This window comes from Hevea brasiliensis, chromosome 8 (assembly GCF_030052815.1).
Source record: "Hevea brasiliensis isolate MT/VB/25A 57/8 chromosome 8, ASM3005281v1, whole genome shotgun sequence".
NCBI lineage: Eukaryota > Viridiplantae > Streptophyta > Magnoliopsida > Malpighiales > Euphorbiaceae > Hevea > Hevea brasiliensis.
In genome coordinates this window covers 16,561,901-16,581,712 of record NC_079500.1, presented here as the reverse complement: position 1 = coordinate 16,581,712, position 19,812 = coordinate 16,561,901, and the positions used below count along the sequence as shown (strand labels likewise).

At 28.4% G+C, this 19,812-nt stretch overlaps 1 protein-coding gene across 4 annotated transcripts; it reads right to left on the bottom strand.

The window, feature by feature from the left end:
- Positions 1-1,583: 1,583 nt before the first annotated feature.
- On the bottom strand, positions 1,584-18,216 carry LOC131169258 (nucleobase-ascorbate transporter 4-like). Of its 4 annotated transcripts, none has more exons than XM_058151396.1 (15): positions 17,715-18,216; positions 17,016-17,119; positions 16,749-16,931; positions 15,909-16,009; positions 15,730-15,805; positions 15,375-15,434; positions 14,793-14,980; positions 13,114-13,210; positions 7,056-7,142; positions 5,140-5,247; positions 4,137-4,195; positions 2,910-3,001; positions 2,701-2,778; positions 2,082-2,242; positions 1,584-1,988 (listed from the first exon to the last, which is right to left on the bottom strand). In XM_058151396.1, the coding sequence occupies exons 1-15, from the start codon at positions 18,145-18,147 to the stop codon at positions 1,737-1,739; spliced, it is 2,079 nt and encodes a 692-aa protein (XP_058007379.1). In that variant the 5' UTR covers positions 18,148-18,216; the 3' UTR covers positions 1,584-1,736. The 4 variants fall into 4 exon arrangements, 3 of the variants coding, with proteins under 3 accessions (XP_058007379.1, XP_058007380.1, XP_058007381.1); XR_009150616.1 differs by having other exon boundaries at positions 1,845-1,988; positions 2,890-3,001; XM_058151398.1 differs by lacking the exon at positions 1,584-1,988 and having other exon boundaries at positions 2,032-2,242; positions 2,890-3,001.
- Between the last annotated feature and the right edge of the window lie 1,596 nt (positions 18,217-19,812).

The following is a 19,812-nucleotide window of genomic DNA, read 5'->3' as shown; positions in this document are numbered from 1 at the left end:
AGTTTCTTTACCTTCCTTGCAGAATTTTCATACTCATCTGAAATATGTCAAGGAATCAGCAATCACCATACAATTTTCAAACTCTATTTTTAACTAGGTATCCCCTGGCTCCAATGATCATAAATAAGAAAAAAGAAACAGAATTTGAAAGGAAAATTATTCCAAAATCAAGGGCCTATTAAGTGTACAAGAAAGTAAAGTAAACGTTGAATTTGGTAACCAAAAAATAGCAAAACTGAAATTGGGTTTGTCCACTCCTTTTTATTATACATTTATTGATTGCAGGACCATTTGTTTCATGAAATATCCAGTCATCTTTGGAGTGGTCCTTGGTTGATGTTGCTAGGATGAGGCTTTTCTCTAGAATTTTTGATACTACATAATGGCTGTTGATAGTGGGCATGGATGTGCTTAGTTTTGATGCTAGTTTGTGCCAGGGACTTTATTTATTTGTTTATGCTGATTGGGTTTTCTTTATGCTTTGGTTTTGAGCTATTGTTGCAACGTTATTTTCATTTTTGTAGCTGAACTCTATTTGATCTTGGTTGTATTTCCTTTTGTAAGGTTTGTGCATTTAGCATGCTAAGTTTTAGGTTTGAGTGTATGGGGTTTTTCGATTGACCAGGGTGTAATTGAACTTGTCTATGCTAAGTTTTCCTAATTTATATTAATAAATTGTTGCTAAAAATAGGAGTTGTTATGTGTTAAATTAAGTTTGGCTTAAAGTTCAATTACACCCCTATACTTATTGAAAAAGTTAAATTTAGTTCTTTTTAATTTTTTTTTATAAGTTTAATCCAGAAATTTCAATTTAAGCTTAATTTAACCTAAAAATTAATAAAATGAAAAAATTGAGCTTCTTAATATTTAGGTTTAAATAAAGAAATCAAGAAATTTGACTCCAAAATTAAGAAATTGAATTTCTTGATTTTTAATTCAAATTAAGAAATCAACAAATTTAGCCCAACAATTTTAATTTTTGGGTTAAATTGAATTAAAAATGAAAATTTTAAGTTATTTTAGATAAAAAAAAATTAAAAATGGGCTAAACTGAACTTCTCCAGTAAGAACAGAGGTTAAATTGAATATTTTGCCAATTAGGTTTTGTGTCAAATACAAAGGTCAAATTAATTTTTTTATCCATTTTAAATTAAACAAAGGCGAAATGCAACATACACAACCTAAAACATTAAGAACAAAACAATATTTAGCATTTGATTAACCATGATTACTTATTAAAGCTTGTTTTACCCTCAAAAACTTTTCCGAAACATCAAAATTTCTACATTTTTCTTTTTTACTTCACCTAAAAGGAATAAGAATTTCCATATCCAATAGTTGGTGAATATGAGCACCTTTCATTAGTGAAATAGTTTTTAATGTCAAGAGACACCACAAGAGGGGTGGGTCAACAGAGAGAGAGGTTCCTAATAATTAGAGGCAGCCACAGTGGAGGAGGAAATTGCTTCTATGGTGGTGGAGATGTATGATTGATAGTGTAATTAATGTAGAAGATACAAGAGAAGAGTAAAGAAAACTAATAACTAAGAATGTAGGAAGTAATAACCTTTTGACACCATATGTGATTTAATTGGTTTCATTTGAAACTTGAAAGATCTCACAGCCAAAGCGATGATTTTAATGGCATCATTGTTACCTTTTGACACCATTTAAGTGTGCCTTTCCAGCGTCTATAAATTTCTAACAAAAACAGAATTACAACAAACTATAAAAGTCTATCCGTTCATACGAGAACGACGAATCCCTAAGGTAGACCAGCTTGAACGTGTTGAAGCAGTATAAATCTTCCAATCCTCCTTCAGCGGCCTCAACGGCTCCACCATGTCCTCCTTCTTCCCCTCCTCCTTCCTCGCCATTGGCCTCTCTTTCTTCAGCTTCTGTTTGGGAGTTAGGAGATCAAAAAGGAAAGCTAATATAGTTGCAGTCGTTGATGCGGATGAGAAAATTACTTGCATTATTTCTTTGAACTGAAACCCAAAAAAAAAAAGAAAAATCTATAGTGTACGAGTCCCTTAATATGTTACATGAACTTCAATAGCCATCTGTAATTGAATACTCACCCAGGAGGATCTAGAAAGAGGAAGAACTTGACCAGAAAATAAATCATAATTATTGAAGTATTTATTCATAGAGAGACCCATAAAGAGAGAAATGCCTAGAATGAACTTTGACCTGAACCTATCCAATTCGCAGTAATAGAGATCTTCAAGCCCTGCTGAAACTGTTAATTAACCCCACAAATCTGTCTCAGTTCAGTAATTATACATAAAAATAAGATAAAAACATAATGTGATACGAAAGTATAAAGCATGGGCATCTTGACTTGTTCCCCAGTACAGTGTGGCAAATTACTGTCATGATTTAGTTGAAATCTGAAAAAATAGTTGAAATTCTTGTGCAAATTTAATAGTAAATAATTTTTCTAAAAAAAAAAAAAAAAAATTTAGCAATTAGACCCATATAAATTGAAGTTTAGTAGTAATCATTACGAAAATAATTATGATTTAAGGATTTATAATGCATGATATTAAGGGTTCAAAGATTAATTATTCTTATTTCCTTTAAATGTTTCCAAAATATATTAAAAAAAAAATGAAAAAAAAGCTTAATTTACTTAATTACTCGTTAAAAATGAAATTCAACAACAATCTTGGCTAAAACGCGGAAAGGAGTACATACCCACATAAGGGAAGAAGACGATATGCAGAGATGCCACAATTGACAAAGGTACAGAAGCGAGAATAGCTGTGAGTTTTCCTGTTAAAGATGTTATCTCATCTAATTATATCAAACAGTACTGTATGAACAAATTAAAATATAAAACAGTATAAAACAGAGATAGCTAATGCTAATATACAAGATATGTACTTTGGTGGGAAATACTACACCTAGTGTGGAAAAGAGAAGCAAGAAAATTGCTGATACGAAAGCGATCCTCAGGCTGCCAACCCTTGTTAATCCCACTAATCCAGAATGGTCACTGCAGCCACCATCAAAATTATATACAATCAACTAATTAATTAATATTCAAATTAAGATAAGAGCATTAGAATAGAAAATCCTCTTACAAAAGCTACGGGTTTAATCATACCATAGTCGTAAGACTAGACCGATCTTGATGAATTAAACCGATTTAATCAAAACAAATAAGCGATCAATTGATTTATTTTTAAATCCGTTCTATAAAGAATTAGAATTGATCGGTGCAAATTGTTTAGATAAATTAGATCAATTCGTTCGGATTATTTTATTGCATGACCTGACATCTTCATAAAAAAAAAAAAAAATTGGCCTATTAATTAAAAAAAATCAAATCGTGTTTTCCCAAATTTATTAAACTCTTTAAATATTAATAGAATCAGTAAAAATTGAATAAAATTTCAATATTTTTTAAAAATTTTGCCAAAATTAAAAGAATTTTGTAAAATTATCAAAATACGATATGATTTTAAATTTTTTTTTTTTAGTTGATAGGCCAAAAATTTTTAGAGTCCTTACAAGAAAGAGATTAATTTCAGTCATTGTCCATTAATTTTATAACAATATTTTCTATAAACATTAATTTGTATATATCTTAAAATCTTTCAAATTTTAATTTAATGCATATTTAAATCACTCCAATAAAAATTTTTCATTATCAAATTGACGTGTCAGTAAAATAAAGTCTCTCTCCTCCATATAAATAAATAAATAAATAACCTTGTTTAAAATATATATATCTATATTGTCACTCAATTTAATCTCGATAGACTTTTAAATCCACAATTCTATTTACAAGTATGAATGAGATTCCAAGTTAAAAATTATTACCTTCATCTATTTTTATTCATCATATTTAAGTTTTTTTATTTAAAATTATTTATTACATTGAAAAAATTAAGAAGTATTAATTTTTTTTAATTTTACTCTTTCTTTTTATTTAATATTATAATAAATATTTATCTAATTTTTTAAGTGAAATAAAAAATAATTTAATTAATTATTAATATATTTTATAAAAAATAAATAATTTAATTATTTTTTTAATTATTATATAAAATTTAAATATAAAAAATAAAAATTGACGGAGATAATAATTAACATTATATTTTGGATATTTAAAGTTTATTCCTTACACTGAAGCAGTGGAACCAAGTCCCATGCCAAAAACTGCATCAAATAAAGTTCCAATTCCCTGAAAATTCAGAGAAGTTATAATAAGTGATGCTGAATCGAGAACAGAATGTGAAAGATCTCAAAATGCCTAATGATGAGAATTATTAAAGAAAAATTACTACCTCAGAGTCACAGTAAATCAGTTTAAGCATTGAATAAAAATTTTTTATTTATAAGGCTATCTTAATTAACCTCTCTTTTTGGCATGCTAGAATTCAACTTGCAGCAAAAAAATTCTAAATAGATGAGTGAATTTCATATTTGGTATATGCTGAAACTTAAAATATATATAATTTTTCTTATTTTATTTGTCGTATTTAAATTTTTCACTGTCACATTTAAAAATAAAAAAGTATTAACTATTTTTTTAAAATCTTACTCTTTATTTATATTAAATACAATAAATATTTATATAATTTTCTAAGTGAGACAAAGAATAATTTAGTCAAGTATGTTTTTATAAAAATGAGTGTATTAAATTATTTTCTTAATTACTGTGCAAAGTCCAAATGCTATAAAACAAATGAACAGAGGTAATATTTGAATTGAATTCCACAAAATCATGTTTGAAATAAATGCAGAATTGAAAATTCAATTCATTTACATTTATTTCGTAAAATATTCTTGACATATTACTCTTATAAAATAAATAATAATTTCATAATTATATTTATTTTGCTTAATATAATTTTGTTTTTTTAAAGTACATAATTACTCATATTTTATATATTATAACCTTTAAAATAATATCTACCACTACGTAAATTAAATAATTTAGAATGACAAAATAATATCTATCAATAACACATCTTTTTCTTATGACTTATTCTCTATTATTAAAAAATGGATTAATACCCCATAGTCATATTAAAAAAAAAATGTCAAAATACAAAGATAAATAGATGAGGGTGAAAAAATGGGCTTCGTACCTGTAAAAATAAAAATAAAAAGATCACTTGGTACCTGTAAGCCAATAGCATAACGGAGTAGATCAGGCGAAATAGGTAGTGCACTCCTATACTTTCTCTTTGCTCTCGAAGAATATTTTTTATCAACATCTTTTTTAGTAGTCTGCAAAAACATAAAGTCTTATCAACAAAATGAGAAAAAAACAAGCAAAATCAAATTGTTCCAAATAGAAAAGGTGTGGTAAATAAATTAAACTTATGACGAAACATCCATATTGCAACCTTAATATTTTCTTTTGACTTAATTATTATAATTTTTTATCCATTATTTATATTCTTTTTTTTTAATATATAAAGGTACCTCTCTATGTTCGTTTTACAATTCACATAATACTAATTCCTCAGAAGTTTTTTATTATCTCTTTCAACAATACCTTCTCAAAAGATTAAATCTGAATTTTTCTTTTAAAAGTGCAGTAGATCTGCACCTAATATGTTGGTGGCTTTTTAACATTTTTCATAATTCATAAATGGATTCATTCAATATATTTTCTTTCTTTAGTGTTTGAAACTTGAATATTTATTGCATGACTATCAATGAGCTAGACAAATTAATAGGGAGAAAAATTAACAAAAATAGACAGCAATGGTGTAATAGGTTAAAATAAAATTGGTTAGGTGCTGGCATGGTGCACGGATATTAATATTTATTTTTTAAAAAATATTGAAAATTAATTTTATGGCAATAAAATAATTAATACAATATAATAATTTTGTTATAAATACAATATCTTAGGTTATATATACATTTTTTGAATTTGCAATAGTAGATTAAGCATTATAGTTTCTATGATAATGGTTGAAATAAAACATTAATAAAAAAGATAATTTGTTATTTTAAAAAAGGTCAAGTGTGGGCGATAATATTTACTTGTTTGTATAATAGTATATTTTTCAATAAAATTATTTAATAATTTAGTTTTATAATTGATTATGACTTTTTGGTTTTATTATATAAAATATATGTGTGCGCGAATTAAATTTTATATGATAATAATTAAAAAATAAGCTTAAAAAATAAAAATTATATATTGATAAATTATTGTATTTATAAAACATAAATAAAATAATTATAAAAAAAATAGAGAAACATATAAAAGGGAAATAAAAGATAAATTGACACTTAATTAAATAAATAAAGTATTTTTAAAGGACATGTAATTCACTGTTACTATAACAATATTAGAGTTAGCAATGAAAAATTTTACAGCAACATTAATTTTACTGCTATAAAGTTAACATATAATAGCAATATAAAAAATTATTATTAATAGTAAATAAAAAAATATAACAATAATTATTATTTAATATTGTTATCATTGATAAACTTTTTACAATAATAATTGTTGCAGCCAATAATTTTTTTTTTAGCAATCATAATTTTATTGTATAATATCTACGATCACAATTTTTTTTTATAGCAACATGTAACAATTTATATATTACTGCTAAAAGTATAAAATTTATTGCCATAAATTTATGGCAACAATATAAGAATTATTTCATGTTGCTACTAAAAAATTATAATTACTACAAAATAAAAAAATTATTAACAGCAATAATTATTGCTGTCAAAAGTTTATCAATGATAACAATAATAAACAACAATTATTGTCACATCTTTTTTCTATGTATCATTAAAAGTAATTGTTCATATTGCTACTATATGTTAACTTTATAACAACAAAATTAATATCGCTACAAAATTTTTTATTGTTAGTTTAAACATTTATTGTAGTGTATTTTTAAAAAACTTATAGATATATTATATAGAAATCATGTGTAATAAAAATTTTTCAATTTTTTTTAGAGGAAATCATTAAAACTGAAAGAAAAATATTTAGTTACAAACAAATAGCAAGTATGAGCATGATGATAACGGATAAAAGCATAATAGTTCTGACAAGTCACCTGTGTGGCAATTGGACCATTGAGTTTTGGGGGTTTTGCACGAAATTCTCCCCCTAATCTTGACGAGGTGGAAAATGTTCCTATGGACTGCATTAACATTAACTCTTATCAATTAAAAGGGAAAAGCCAAAGAAAAGAGAAATAGCCAAAATGGCAGGCATAAAAGAAAATCATGAAGAAAAAAAATTAGGTTAATTATAGAATATTTCAGATTTACTAAAAAATAGTAAATCTTCCATTCTTAAAATTTTTATTACTCTGTAAATTATGGATTCTAAGTCCGGAGGGTGTGCTTCAAGTGCATGAAATAATTTTTTGTATGGTGCATTCAGTATATATGTATGTTATTTTACAATCATATGGATCCATTATCTACATAATAAAGAAGATTCATATTTTTTTCAGGACATGAAACACTAAATTTATGTTCTTCAAAAATATTATAAAATCTTCTCAAAAAAATATTTATTAACCCTACAGTTCATTTTTGGAAAATCATGCAGGGAAAAAAAAAACAATATTTAGCTACACATAAAGTTCATTTTCCCCCTTCAATTTATATCAAATGTATTACAAGGATGTGCTGGAATGAAAATGTGCTTCTCATCGATTAGAATAACCATATGAAGTTTATATACACGAGGAAAAGAGAAAGAAGAAAGAGAACCAACAAGAAAAGCACAATTGAGAACTAAGCTAATTGATTAACATAATTAGCTAACTAAATTCTAAAACTAGCCAACTAATTTTAAATAACATTACAAGTAGCTAACTATTTCAACTAACTGATAGCTCTGCTAGAGGTTGCGATCTTCTTCTTTTCATCCTTGGATACTCTCCCTTAAGTTGAGCATATATATTGCTAATGTTCAACTTGCTCAAAGGATACCTAAATTTGAAAGGACGCAATGGCTTTGTAAACAAATCAGCTAGCTACTCACTTGACTTCAAATACTCTGGTTTAACAACTCCAAGCAACACCTTGTATTTGATGAAGTGACAATCTATTTCAATAAGCTTTGTTCTCTAATGAAAAACAGGGTTCTTGGAGATATGTATTGTAGACGTGCTATCAGAATTCAAGTACACAGGTTGAGGAACTTGAATTCTAAAATCTGATAATAAAGCAATTAACCATAATATTTCTGAAGTTGTAGCTACCATAAATCTATACTTTGCCTCTGCTGAGCTTCTTGAAACTGCGGATTGCTTCTTGGGCTTCCAACTGATCAAGGATTGTCCAAGAAAAATGTAAAAACTAGTCAACGATCTCTTAGTTTCACAACAATCTGCCCAGTCACTGTTTGAATATGCTGTCAACTTTATTTCAAACTGCAAAGACAAGAATAAGCCTTGACCTAGAGCATTCTTTAGATACTTGAGAACTTTTTGTGTTGCATCTAAATGTATCTCAACTGGTTTATCCATAAACTGAGATAATACATGAACTCCATAGGCAATATCTAGCCTTGTCAATATAACATACATCAATTTCCCAACTATTTGTCTATAAAGAATTGGATCTACAAGTAATTTTTCTTCTACATGCATAAGTTTGATATTCAGTTCTACTGGAATTGAGATAGGCTTGGCCACAAGTAATCCATACTCTTCCAACATTTCTAAAATAAATTTCCTATGAGAAATTACAATGCTTTTAGTTGATCTCGAAATTTCAAGAAAATATTGCAAGTTCTCAAGATCTTTCAACTTACAACATGAACTCAAACTAACCCTTAATTCATCAATCAACCCTTTATTGCCAGTGCCAATAATGACGTCATCAACATATACAAGAAGTGTAACAAACCCATCCCCATATTACTTGGTGAACAATGAGTAATCAAATTTAGATTGATAAAGCCATTCATTAAGCAAACTTTCGGTAAATTTTATATTCCACTGCCTTGACGCCTGCTTCAGCCCATATAAAGACTTCTGAAGTTTCCAAACTAACTTTGAGCCATCACCACCATACTCCTCTAAAGGTATATAACCAGGAGGAAGATCCATGTAAATTTCTTCAACAAGCTCCCCATTCAGAAAAGCATTATTAACATCCAATTAAGATAGTTGCCAACTGGAAATGGCTACAAGAGCAAGAAATGTCCTAACTGTAGTGTGCTTAGCAACAGGACTAAAATTCTCTTAGTAATCAAATCCAACCCTCTATGTGTACCTTTTGGCCACAACTCTAGCCTTGTACCTATCAATGGTACCATCAGATTTAAACTTCACCCTGTAAACCCATTCACAACCCTCTGATTTGGCACCTATAGGCAACTGAGTAATAGTCCAAGTCCTATTCTATTCTAAAGCATCAAGTTCATCCTTCATAGCCTGTTTCCAATGATCAAATTGAACAGCATGGTGATATGAAGTTGGCTCAAAAGTGAAAGAAAAAATAAGAATAAAAGACTTGTAATGAGGAGACAATCTATCATAGGAAATGTAATTTTTAATAGGATAAGAAGTATGACAAGATACAGAAGATGGAAGAATTTGACCTGATTTCAATTATAAATGATAGGTATGAAGATGCACTGGTAATCTAACTTGTCTAGTACACCTTCTTAAGGCAGGAACAGTAGATAAGGTTCCATTAAAGTAGGGACAAGATTAGACAAATCAGACACATTATGATCGCACATGGTATGTAGACTAGAAGTTGACCGAGAAATAAGAGGAAAGGAATTAGAAACAGATGTATTTAATAAAGGAAAAATAGAAACAGTTGGTAAAACTAAATTTGGAACAATAGAACTAGGTGGAGACATAAGAGAAGAAGATTGTTGAGAAAGGGAAGACACTTTCATGAAAGACTACATCTCTTGAAACAAAACAAGTCTTTGAATCATGATCATACAAAAGATAACCCTTAACATCAATTGGATAACCAACAAAGAGACACTTTTTGGCTTTAACATCAAATTTACTTCTATGAGCAATGAGATTAGAGGCAAAACACAGATAACCAATAGCTCTAAGATGAGAATATGAAGGAGTTTTGTGAAATAGAAGTTCAAAGGGTGATTTATTCTGATATTTGGCCATGGGAATTCTGTTGATAAGATATGGAGAAGTGAGTATAGCAAAACCGCAAAACATGAGAGGAAGATGAGAATGAAACAAAAAAGCTTTGGCAACATTAAGGATGTGCTGGTATTTCCTCTCAACAATCTTATTGTGCTGAGGGGTATACAGAAACTTGTTTGATGCACAATGCCATTAGAGGCAAAGAATGAATGTGAAAGGAATTCAATCCCATTATCAATTCTAATCTGTTTGATGAAATCTAGAAACTGAGGGAACATGTTTTTGAAATTGAGGAACAAGAAAAGAGACTTCATATTTTGACTTCATGAGAAAAGTCCAGACATTTTCGGTAAAGTCATCAACAATAGTCAAAAAGAAATGATTTCCATAATATCTTTTTGAGAATAAGGGCCCTATATGTCCATATGCATAAGCTCAAAAGGACCAGAAGTATTAGGAATATGTTAGGGAGAAAAAATAATCTTCTTTGTTTTGCTTTTGGACAAGTATCACATGGAAAGGAAGAATTTTTAGAGGAAAGGGAAAGCAAGGACTACAAAGTAACTAGTCTATCATTAGCAGGATGACCCAACCTGTGATGCCAGGTTTCAAAAGAAACTGTATTAGACTGAAAAGAATGACAAATACTTTCATTAATACTTTCTTGTGACAGGACAAATAACCCATCCTTGATTTTTGCTAGACCAATTGTCTCCCATGATGAAAGGGCCTGGAGAAAACAATAGTGAGACAGAATGATGAAACATACCTTTTTAGACAGAACTAACTTGCTCACTAACGATAGACTAAAGGTGAACGATGGAATAAGCAAGACATTATGAAGAGGAGAACGATGGAATAAGCAAGACATTATGAAGAGTAAGGAAAGAGTTCAATGGTACTGTACCCATTTTAGTAACTTGTACTTTTACTCCATTAGGCAAAGACACAAAGGAATTAGACACAGGAATTGAATTAAGAAACAATGACTTGGAACAAATTATGTGATCTGTGGCACTAGTATCCACAATCCAAGGATATACAATAGATTGAGAATGAAAAAGTTTATGTGAAATTGATGAAGATGCTGTAGAAAAAATGAAAGAATTTATACCTGCCATGTTCACTTGCGAAGAAAATGAAGTAATTTGATTGTTCAGAAGCGGCATCAACTTGTGAACTTGATCTTTAAATGGATTAAGACTAGAGCTATCTTAGATTATGTCCTCAATATTTCTTGAAACTGAATCCGTAGTAACATCTGAGACTTGATGAATAATAGACCCGAAACCTCCCTAAAAAACTTTGATGCAATTTTCCCCAAATTGAAGCAACACGAAGGGAAACAGATCTTAGAAACCATGCTGCAAAGAGATAATTGCAACGAATCCATGGGAGATGCTGTGAAGACTTACAAATTGTACCATCAAGAAACCCTTGATTAGATCTCCTCCTTGATAGAAAATTGGTTGAGATGAGTTCAGGAATTACTACTATTGAGTTACGATTTTCTGAATGATAAAGATAACAGAGTGAAGTACCATCTTCTAATAGACTTGCAGTAGCTATAAAAGACATTGCCGCCATTGATGAACGGTAAAGCCTTGAGAATAAGAAAGGAAGAAAATAACTATCTCTAGATCTAGATTTGGATCTCTAGCTCTGACACCATATTACAGAGATGTGCTAGAATGAAAATGTACTTCTCATCGATTAGAATATCCTTCTGATGTTCATATACAAGAGGAAAAGAGGAAGAAGAAAGAGAGCTAACAAGAAAAGCACAGCTGATAGCTAAGCTAACTGATTAACAAAATTAGCTAACTAAGTTCTAAAACTAGCTAACTAATTTGAAATGACATTACAAATAGTTAACTAATAGCTCGACCGCAGCTTATGATCTTCTTCTTTTCTTCCTTTGCTTGATAAAATGCTCAATTAATATTTGCGTCCTAATTAACATAAAATTTTAAATTTAATTTAATCTAATCTAATTTTTATTAAACAAATAAAGCATTAATTTTTATTCTTAATTAATTAAAAATAATTTTTGTATTTTCAATAATTTAAAATATTTGAAAGTAAATTTAAAAAAAAAATCAAAAACCCAAAAATGGGAAGCCTAAGAAAAACAAAATACAAAGTCTTATTTCGTCTTCCTCTTCCTTTTCTTAATTATATTTAGTTTGAAAACTACATGGTGAGGGACGTGTGAGATTCGAATACCATCGTCATTAATGAGTAGTGTTAAACCTATTAATAGAGGTGAGTATTCGATTTGAATCGAACTAAATTAAATTATAAAAATTAAATTATGTATTTTAGAAATTGAATTGAACCGAAATTGGTAAAAAATTGAATCCAATCGAATCACTCTATTTCAATTCAATTCGGTTTAAACTGATCGGTTTTATTTTTTATTGATTTTTAATTTATACTTGATTTTCAAGTTATTTGATCTAATTTTAACTTTGGTTTGAACTTAATAACCATTAATCAATGAAATTAAACAATTAATATATAAAAAATTAAATATAATTCATAAATTTTTCATAAAAATAAATCAATTCAAAAATCGATTCGATTTGATTTGGTTCGATTTGAACATATAAATTACTATTTGGTTCGGTTTAATTGATTTTTTCTCTTCAAAATCGAATCAAACCGAAATAACCAAAATTTGTATAATGTAAAACCGAACCGAACCGATTAAGTTTTAAAACCAAACCGATTGAACCGAATTGACTCGGTTCGATTCGATTTTTCGATTTGAACCGAAATCTGCTCACCCCTACCTATTAATCCATTCTTAATAAACCTTTTATTAACATTAATTTATAAATAATATAGACTTCTATGGGAGCAATTCCAATAACTGTACACAATTTTTTTTTTAAGAAAAAATCTATATTTTTTTTATTTTTTTGCTTTTTTTTTCTCTCTAAATGAGTGATTTGGCAAACCATAGTATAAGATGTATATAAAATAAATTAAGGAAATGCTCATAATATATATATCTAACCTCAATAGTGGCAACAAATGAAGCAGCCATCGTTAAAAAGATATCTCTAACTTCAAAAGTAGGATAGCCCCATTGAAATGGATTTGGTACCTTGATCCTGCATATATTAATTGTAGCAAAATGTTATTATTATGACCAGTATGTAAATCTAAGGCATACACATAAATTATACAATCATATAGTATAAAAAGAGAAGAAGAATAGTACAAGGATTTAATGTGGTTTAACCGCAAAGTCTGCGTCCACGGGCAAGATAAGAGAAAAAAAGTTTCACTGTGATGAAAAGAGTAAGATACAATCACTCATAACTCTCAAACCCTAATCCCAGTGTGTTTTCTAAATATCTTATAACTAGGGGTGTGCAGTTTTCGGTTTAAACCGAAAAACCGAACCGAACTGATTAATTCGGTTCAATCGGTTCGGTTTTAAAATTTAATCGGTTCGGTTCAGTTTATAATTTTGATAATTTCGATTAATCGGTTCGGTTCGGTTATTTTCATAAAAAAATCAAAAAAACCGAACCGAACCGAAATTATTAATATATATAGGAAATTAAAAAAAATCGAATCAAATTGAATCGAACCGAATCGAAATCAAAGAAAACCGAACCGAACCTTAAGATTTTTTTTGTTTTTATGTTTTTATTATTTAGATTTAATGTTAAAAATATGAAATTTTATAAATTTCGGTTTGATCGGTTTAAAACCGAACCGAACCGATATTTATCGGTTCGTTCGGTTCGATTTTCTCTTATCAATCGGTTCGGTTCGGTTTTTAAAAATTTTGATTTTCGGTTTTGTTGGTTCGGTTCGGTTCGGAACCGAACCGACCGTTTGCACACCCCTACTTATAACTCTATCGCAAAGGATAGAATATTACAATATTACTTTATAGGCCCATGCCTTCCGCTACTACCATAAATCTCACTTTTTTATCCTAATCGGGTAGCAGCGCGAAACTTTCTGGTCTGATCACAATTCGAGTTTCCATAAAAAACATATCCAAATTTCAAGTCACAAAAATAACAGTTATTATTACAAGTTTCACCAATTAATTTTATATGTCACCACATGGAATAGATCAGTAAAATGGTCCATACTACAAATTATTTTTTTAATTTATTTAATAAAAATAATACGCTAAATAATAATTGACAGACACAAATGAAAGATAAGCTTCTTCTTTTCTCACTATAAGCGTGAATAATCTCAAAATAGATAATTGAATCGAACTCAAGTTCACTTTGATTTTTACACCTTAAAGATGAAAGAAGACTAATCAAGTTATCCCTTGATTGGCTACTTAAGATTACATTAAAAGATAATTTAGTAAAAATTATTTTTTTTTCAATGTTTAATACTCTCTCGCTCTGCTTTCTCTTTGTAAAAAAAAATTGATAAAGAATAATTGCCTATGCTAGTACATGCTGCTTTAACTAATTGAAATCTTGTTGATAGTCAAAGTTTGGTAAGCCAAATTCATGGTTGCAGCTTCAAATTTTAGGGAAACAAAGTAGCTAGGTTTAAACTCTCTTGTTTCACTTTTAACACCGACTATATATTTATACAAAGTAAAAAATTATTATATGAAGGGAACAATTATATGTGTAATTCAACATGTAAAGTGAGAAGATAAAGCAAGAATGAAAATCAAGTTGTAGTTGGTAAATTTGATCTCACCAAGGTGCAGCAGGAATGAGCCCTGAACGATCAGTGCGACAATTATTTTGTTTCTCTTGAGATGCATTATTATATGCACCAGCCACGGTCAAAATTTCTGCAAAGGTCCATGCAATTGCAATCGAGATCGTGATCACAACTGATCGAACAAGCATAGGTCTTTTTGGTTTCCAAATATAGGGAAGGAACTGCATTAATAATATGAATTTCTATATGCAAAGTAACCCAAAATATTACATTGTGCATATAAATTTAAAAATTTTGAAAATTCATGTTTTGGATTCAAGTATATTTTATTTTTTTTTCTTAGATTTTTTCACTTAATATGTCATAATCTGAGTCAAATATCATGGGATGGCCTAACGACCTAATTTAGTTAGCAACTTATGCTAAATTTTTTCTGGTCTTATAATTAATAAAATTTTTACTTATAAAAAAATACTTTGACAATTTACCTGAATAATATAATTTGCCTAAACAAATTGTAAAAAGAAAAAAAATTTTTGATTCTTACATATTACAGGATAGATCCAACTACAAGAGAACTTGGAAAATAAGTAATTAATAAACCATGTAACTTACCTGGGTTGAGAAAATCACAATAGCTACTGCTGGGAGTCCAATTTCAATACATTTTGCCAACTACAAGCATCAATCCAATTGAAGAAATATCACATCACGTATAATTTCAAATTAATGGAACAAACTGCAACATTAACATGCAATTGGATGGAATATTATATTCCAGCTAACAAAACATAACTTTAATTTTCATAAAGAAAATTTTATTTTATTAATGAATATCATTGAATGAATGGATAAATTTTAATTTAATAATAAAAAATAAATTAAATTAAAAATAAAATAACTATGGAAGGAACCTACAAATTATGTCTATTTTATAAAAAAAACCAATTGAATAAAGCATAGGCCTTGCCTGCGGGAATCCACGGTCATAAAGCCCAAGTCCAATAAGAGTCACAAGAGGAATAGAAGAGAGAATGGTAAGCTTGCTGGCATCATAAGAAATCCAAATTAAAGCTCTTAATATAAAAAAAAATCCCAAATTCCACTAAAATTTATTTGATATATTGAATAAATTACAAAATATTCCACCTTGCGAAAATCTCCCCTAGACCAGAGAAACCAACGATGATTTGAAGGAAGGACCCAATAATACTTGCTCCTTGTATACGTCTCATTGATCTTTTAAACATCTAATGCACAGGACCACCCACAAAAAATAAAATATATATTAATTAAACCATATGCACTGCTTCTTAATAACCTAATTGACGTTAGAATTTTTTTTTTTAATATATTTATTATCAAAGTGGAAAATTTTGAATTCAAGTCTATTTCCTTTTGATAAGGGATCCTATGTGCCACAAATTAAATAAAAGTGGACATACATCTCTCGGCCTAAAAATTTAAAGTCAAGTGAGGACTTTAATTAGACAGATATTCTATAGGTTAAAATGTGGGAAATAGGTAACTATAAAAAAAAAAAAGATTTTTAGCACCAAATTCAACGATATAACGTATATTAGTGGCAATCATAATCTTTCACTAATTTAAAGTTAATTTTAAAATTTAATGATAAATTTTAATATATTATTAAATACTTTGTCGATAAAAGTATTAACAATGGATTTATGAGATCCGTTGTTATGATGAATTATTATTATTATTATTATTATTATTATTATTATCTTAAAAAAAACTTCATATATAAATTTTATTAATTTAATATTCATATCAATTCAAGCGAGTTGGATCAAATTTTCAAGTTGGGATGATCAAGTTGACTAAAATGGATAAAACATTATTAATTTAGTATAAATCTAAACAAATTATGCATCATTTCGAATTAAACATACTTAAATTGGATTAAAAAAAATGCCATCTCTATGTACGTGATATAGATAGATAGCATTGACAAAATAGGCAACCAACCTGACGAGGAGTGAGTGTCGCACTAAATTTATTATTAGTTGATATAGCAATGGAGATGGCTGGGATGATGAAAGCTTCGGATATTTGCATCACCACCGGAAGTTGAGAACCCAACAAAATCTGCGAGAACGTGTTTATCGCTGCTGTAAAGAGCGAACTTTGGATTGCCTCAGCTTTCTCAACCTGATTTGCAATAGAAAAAGATATCAATTTTCAGTAATTCAATGCTTTCCCATCAAAAATTACGTGCATGATAATATTGTTTACATTGCCACCACCCATCACCGCCGCAAGCGTTGAGGGAATGATCATAGCAGTCCAGACGATCACTATGCTAAACTGCAATCCCATGAGATAAAGTGATGGATCTCCTGCAATCAAATGAACGGTTGAGATCCGTATTATTGTAAGTGAGTGAACATGTAGTGAATGATTTCTTAATTAAAAGATATTATTTTTCATCATTTTTCTTTAAAAATATTTTTCTTTTTTTTTTTAGTAAAAATAATGTAAATATTTTTTTTAAAATAAAAATAAATAAATATTTTATGTTTGTCAGCATTCAAATAAATAATTTTTAATAGTTGATATATTTTTTTTAGTATTACTCATTGATATATTTATATAAAGCTGATATGTATATTTTATTTTCCTTCACCAATTAATTACAATTATTGCCCATATTAATAGATGTAGATAATTACATATTATTATCAACAATTGATAATAAGATGAGATCATATCCACTTAGCAATTAAACTAATAACTAAGATTATGCATCCCTATTTAATAACGTGATTAACAAATCCACCAAATGAGTTTTTTTTCCTTTAAAATACAAATTGTTGTTCATAAATACATCAAGTTGAGTATTGGCATTCATTGTGTATAGAAATTAATAATCAGGTGATTAAAAAAAATATACACAGAAAATTTTTTTTATTAAGAATGAGAGAGAAAATTTACTCCAATCTGGATTATCTCCGATGGGAATGTCAACTTCAGTTAGACGGGGCATCGCCTGAGCCTGTCTTTTTCGATATTGCTCTGCAAGACCTGCATCTATCTGGCTTCTTGTTCTGGACGGTCGTCGCGGTGGTCGCCGTCCTTGCTGTGGTCGTGTTGGTGGTGGTGGCGGAGGTTTCAATGATTGTTGTTGTTGTGGAGGTGGAGAAGGAGGTGGAGGAGGCGGTGGAGGTGGAGGTGGAGGTAGAGGTGGAGGTGGAGGTGGCGATTCATAAGCGTAAGTAGAAGAGCTGGGGATGCCGTAGTTAGATGTAAACCAATTATTTTGGCAATTAGGGCATTGAGAAGGAGAAGAAGAGAAAGAGAAGTAGTAAAGTGTTGGACTATACTGGCAATAAGGGCAGTTTGGGATGCAGGTATCGATGCCTTCCATTTTTGTGTTCTTGATCACTGTATCGTACGGGCGACTTTTAGATGAAGTAGGAGAGGCATGAGGCAGAGACCAAAAGATGAAATGCGGAATTTTGAGGGAGTCAAGCAGAAAAATAAATAAATAAATAATAAAAAATGTAAAAAAAAAATATGTAAAGAATGTACACGTCTCAGTCTATATTAGGTGGACTAATAAGAAAAATTAAATTCAAAATTTTATATAGTGATCTAAAAATTATTTAAAAAAAACAGATCTAAAAATTAAATTTAAAAGTTTAAAATTAATTTATTACTAAAAGATATTATTAAAAATTATTTCAAAAATTAAGATGTTATTAAAAATAAAATTAATGGTTTTTAATAAATTTAATAAATCAATTAATGAAAGTTTTAAAAAAATTAAGTTAGTTTAATAATTTTTTTTATATATAATTATTAAATATGGAAATTTATATAAGTGGACACACATTTAAGGGAATGTTTGCAACTTTGCATAATATTTTTTCACTTCATTCAATAAAAAAATTCCAACACGGTGGATTTTAAAATAATTAAATATTAATTTTATAAATTAATTAGTAAAAAATTTCTTTATATAAATAGAATTTAAAATAATATTTAAATTCATATATTTAAAGTATAATATAGAGAATATTTATAAAATTATTCAAATAGACTAATTTTTAAAATATGTGCATTATCAAATATTCTGCAAACTTTCTTCTTCTTCAAATAAGGCTACTGATCAAATATTCTGCAAACTTTCTTCTTCTTCTTCTAATAAGGCTGCTGGTGTGGGGAAATGGTCGTTGGCTGCGAGAAAAATGAAGTCGAAAACTATTGAACATATTAAACAATAAGCCCACTTTAAACACTTTATTTGGCCTATTCAAATATATATATTTTATTGTGAAAGGATTGTCTGTCGTACAAAGTTGCATATAATTAAATAGTGTCAATGTTATAGTGTTATGAAAAATTGCAACTTTGCTTCACTTACTTTCTTTTTTTTTTTTTTAATTAATTTTCAGTACTTAATTTATGCAGTTTTTATAATAATTTTCCATTATGACATTCATCTTTAATAACTCATTTACTTCTTATATTTTTTCATTTAATTTTTATAATTATTACAATAATATTCATTTTAGTGACTCACTGTATTTAGTAAAATATAATATAATACAATATAATCGATCAATCATGTAATTATAAAATAAAAATACATATAATTGATATAATGTAGGTATTTTTATTTCAATATTTATTTTATTTATGATAAAAATGATGACACAAAACGATAATGATAAAGTGCTAATAGTGATAACATGATTATAATTATAATTAGAAAATTTTAAAAAATAATGGTGGTGGGCACAATAATAGAGATGGGTAAACGGCGACAGTGATAGGTAGTAATAGTTACCAAATGGGAATAGTGATAGTAGTTGTAGCTGAGAGAAGTGCTACTGTGCTTAAGCTTAGTTTGGAGAAGAATCCCACTCAACAGGAAATTTGAAATAGTTTATAAAGGCCTAAGTCTGAGCTCTGAACTATGGATTTGACTCTAATTTGTAAGTTAATTAAGATTATTAAACTTGGGTAATTACAATTTGTATTAGAATCACTCTAAATTAAAAAATTATGTAAAATTAGTTAATAAACC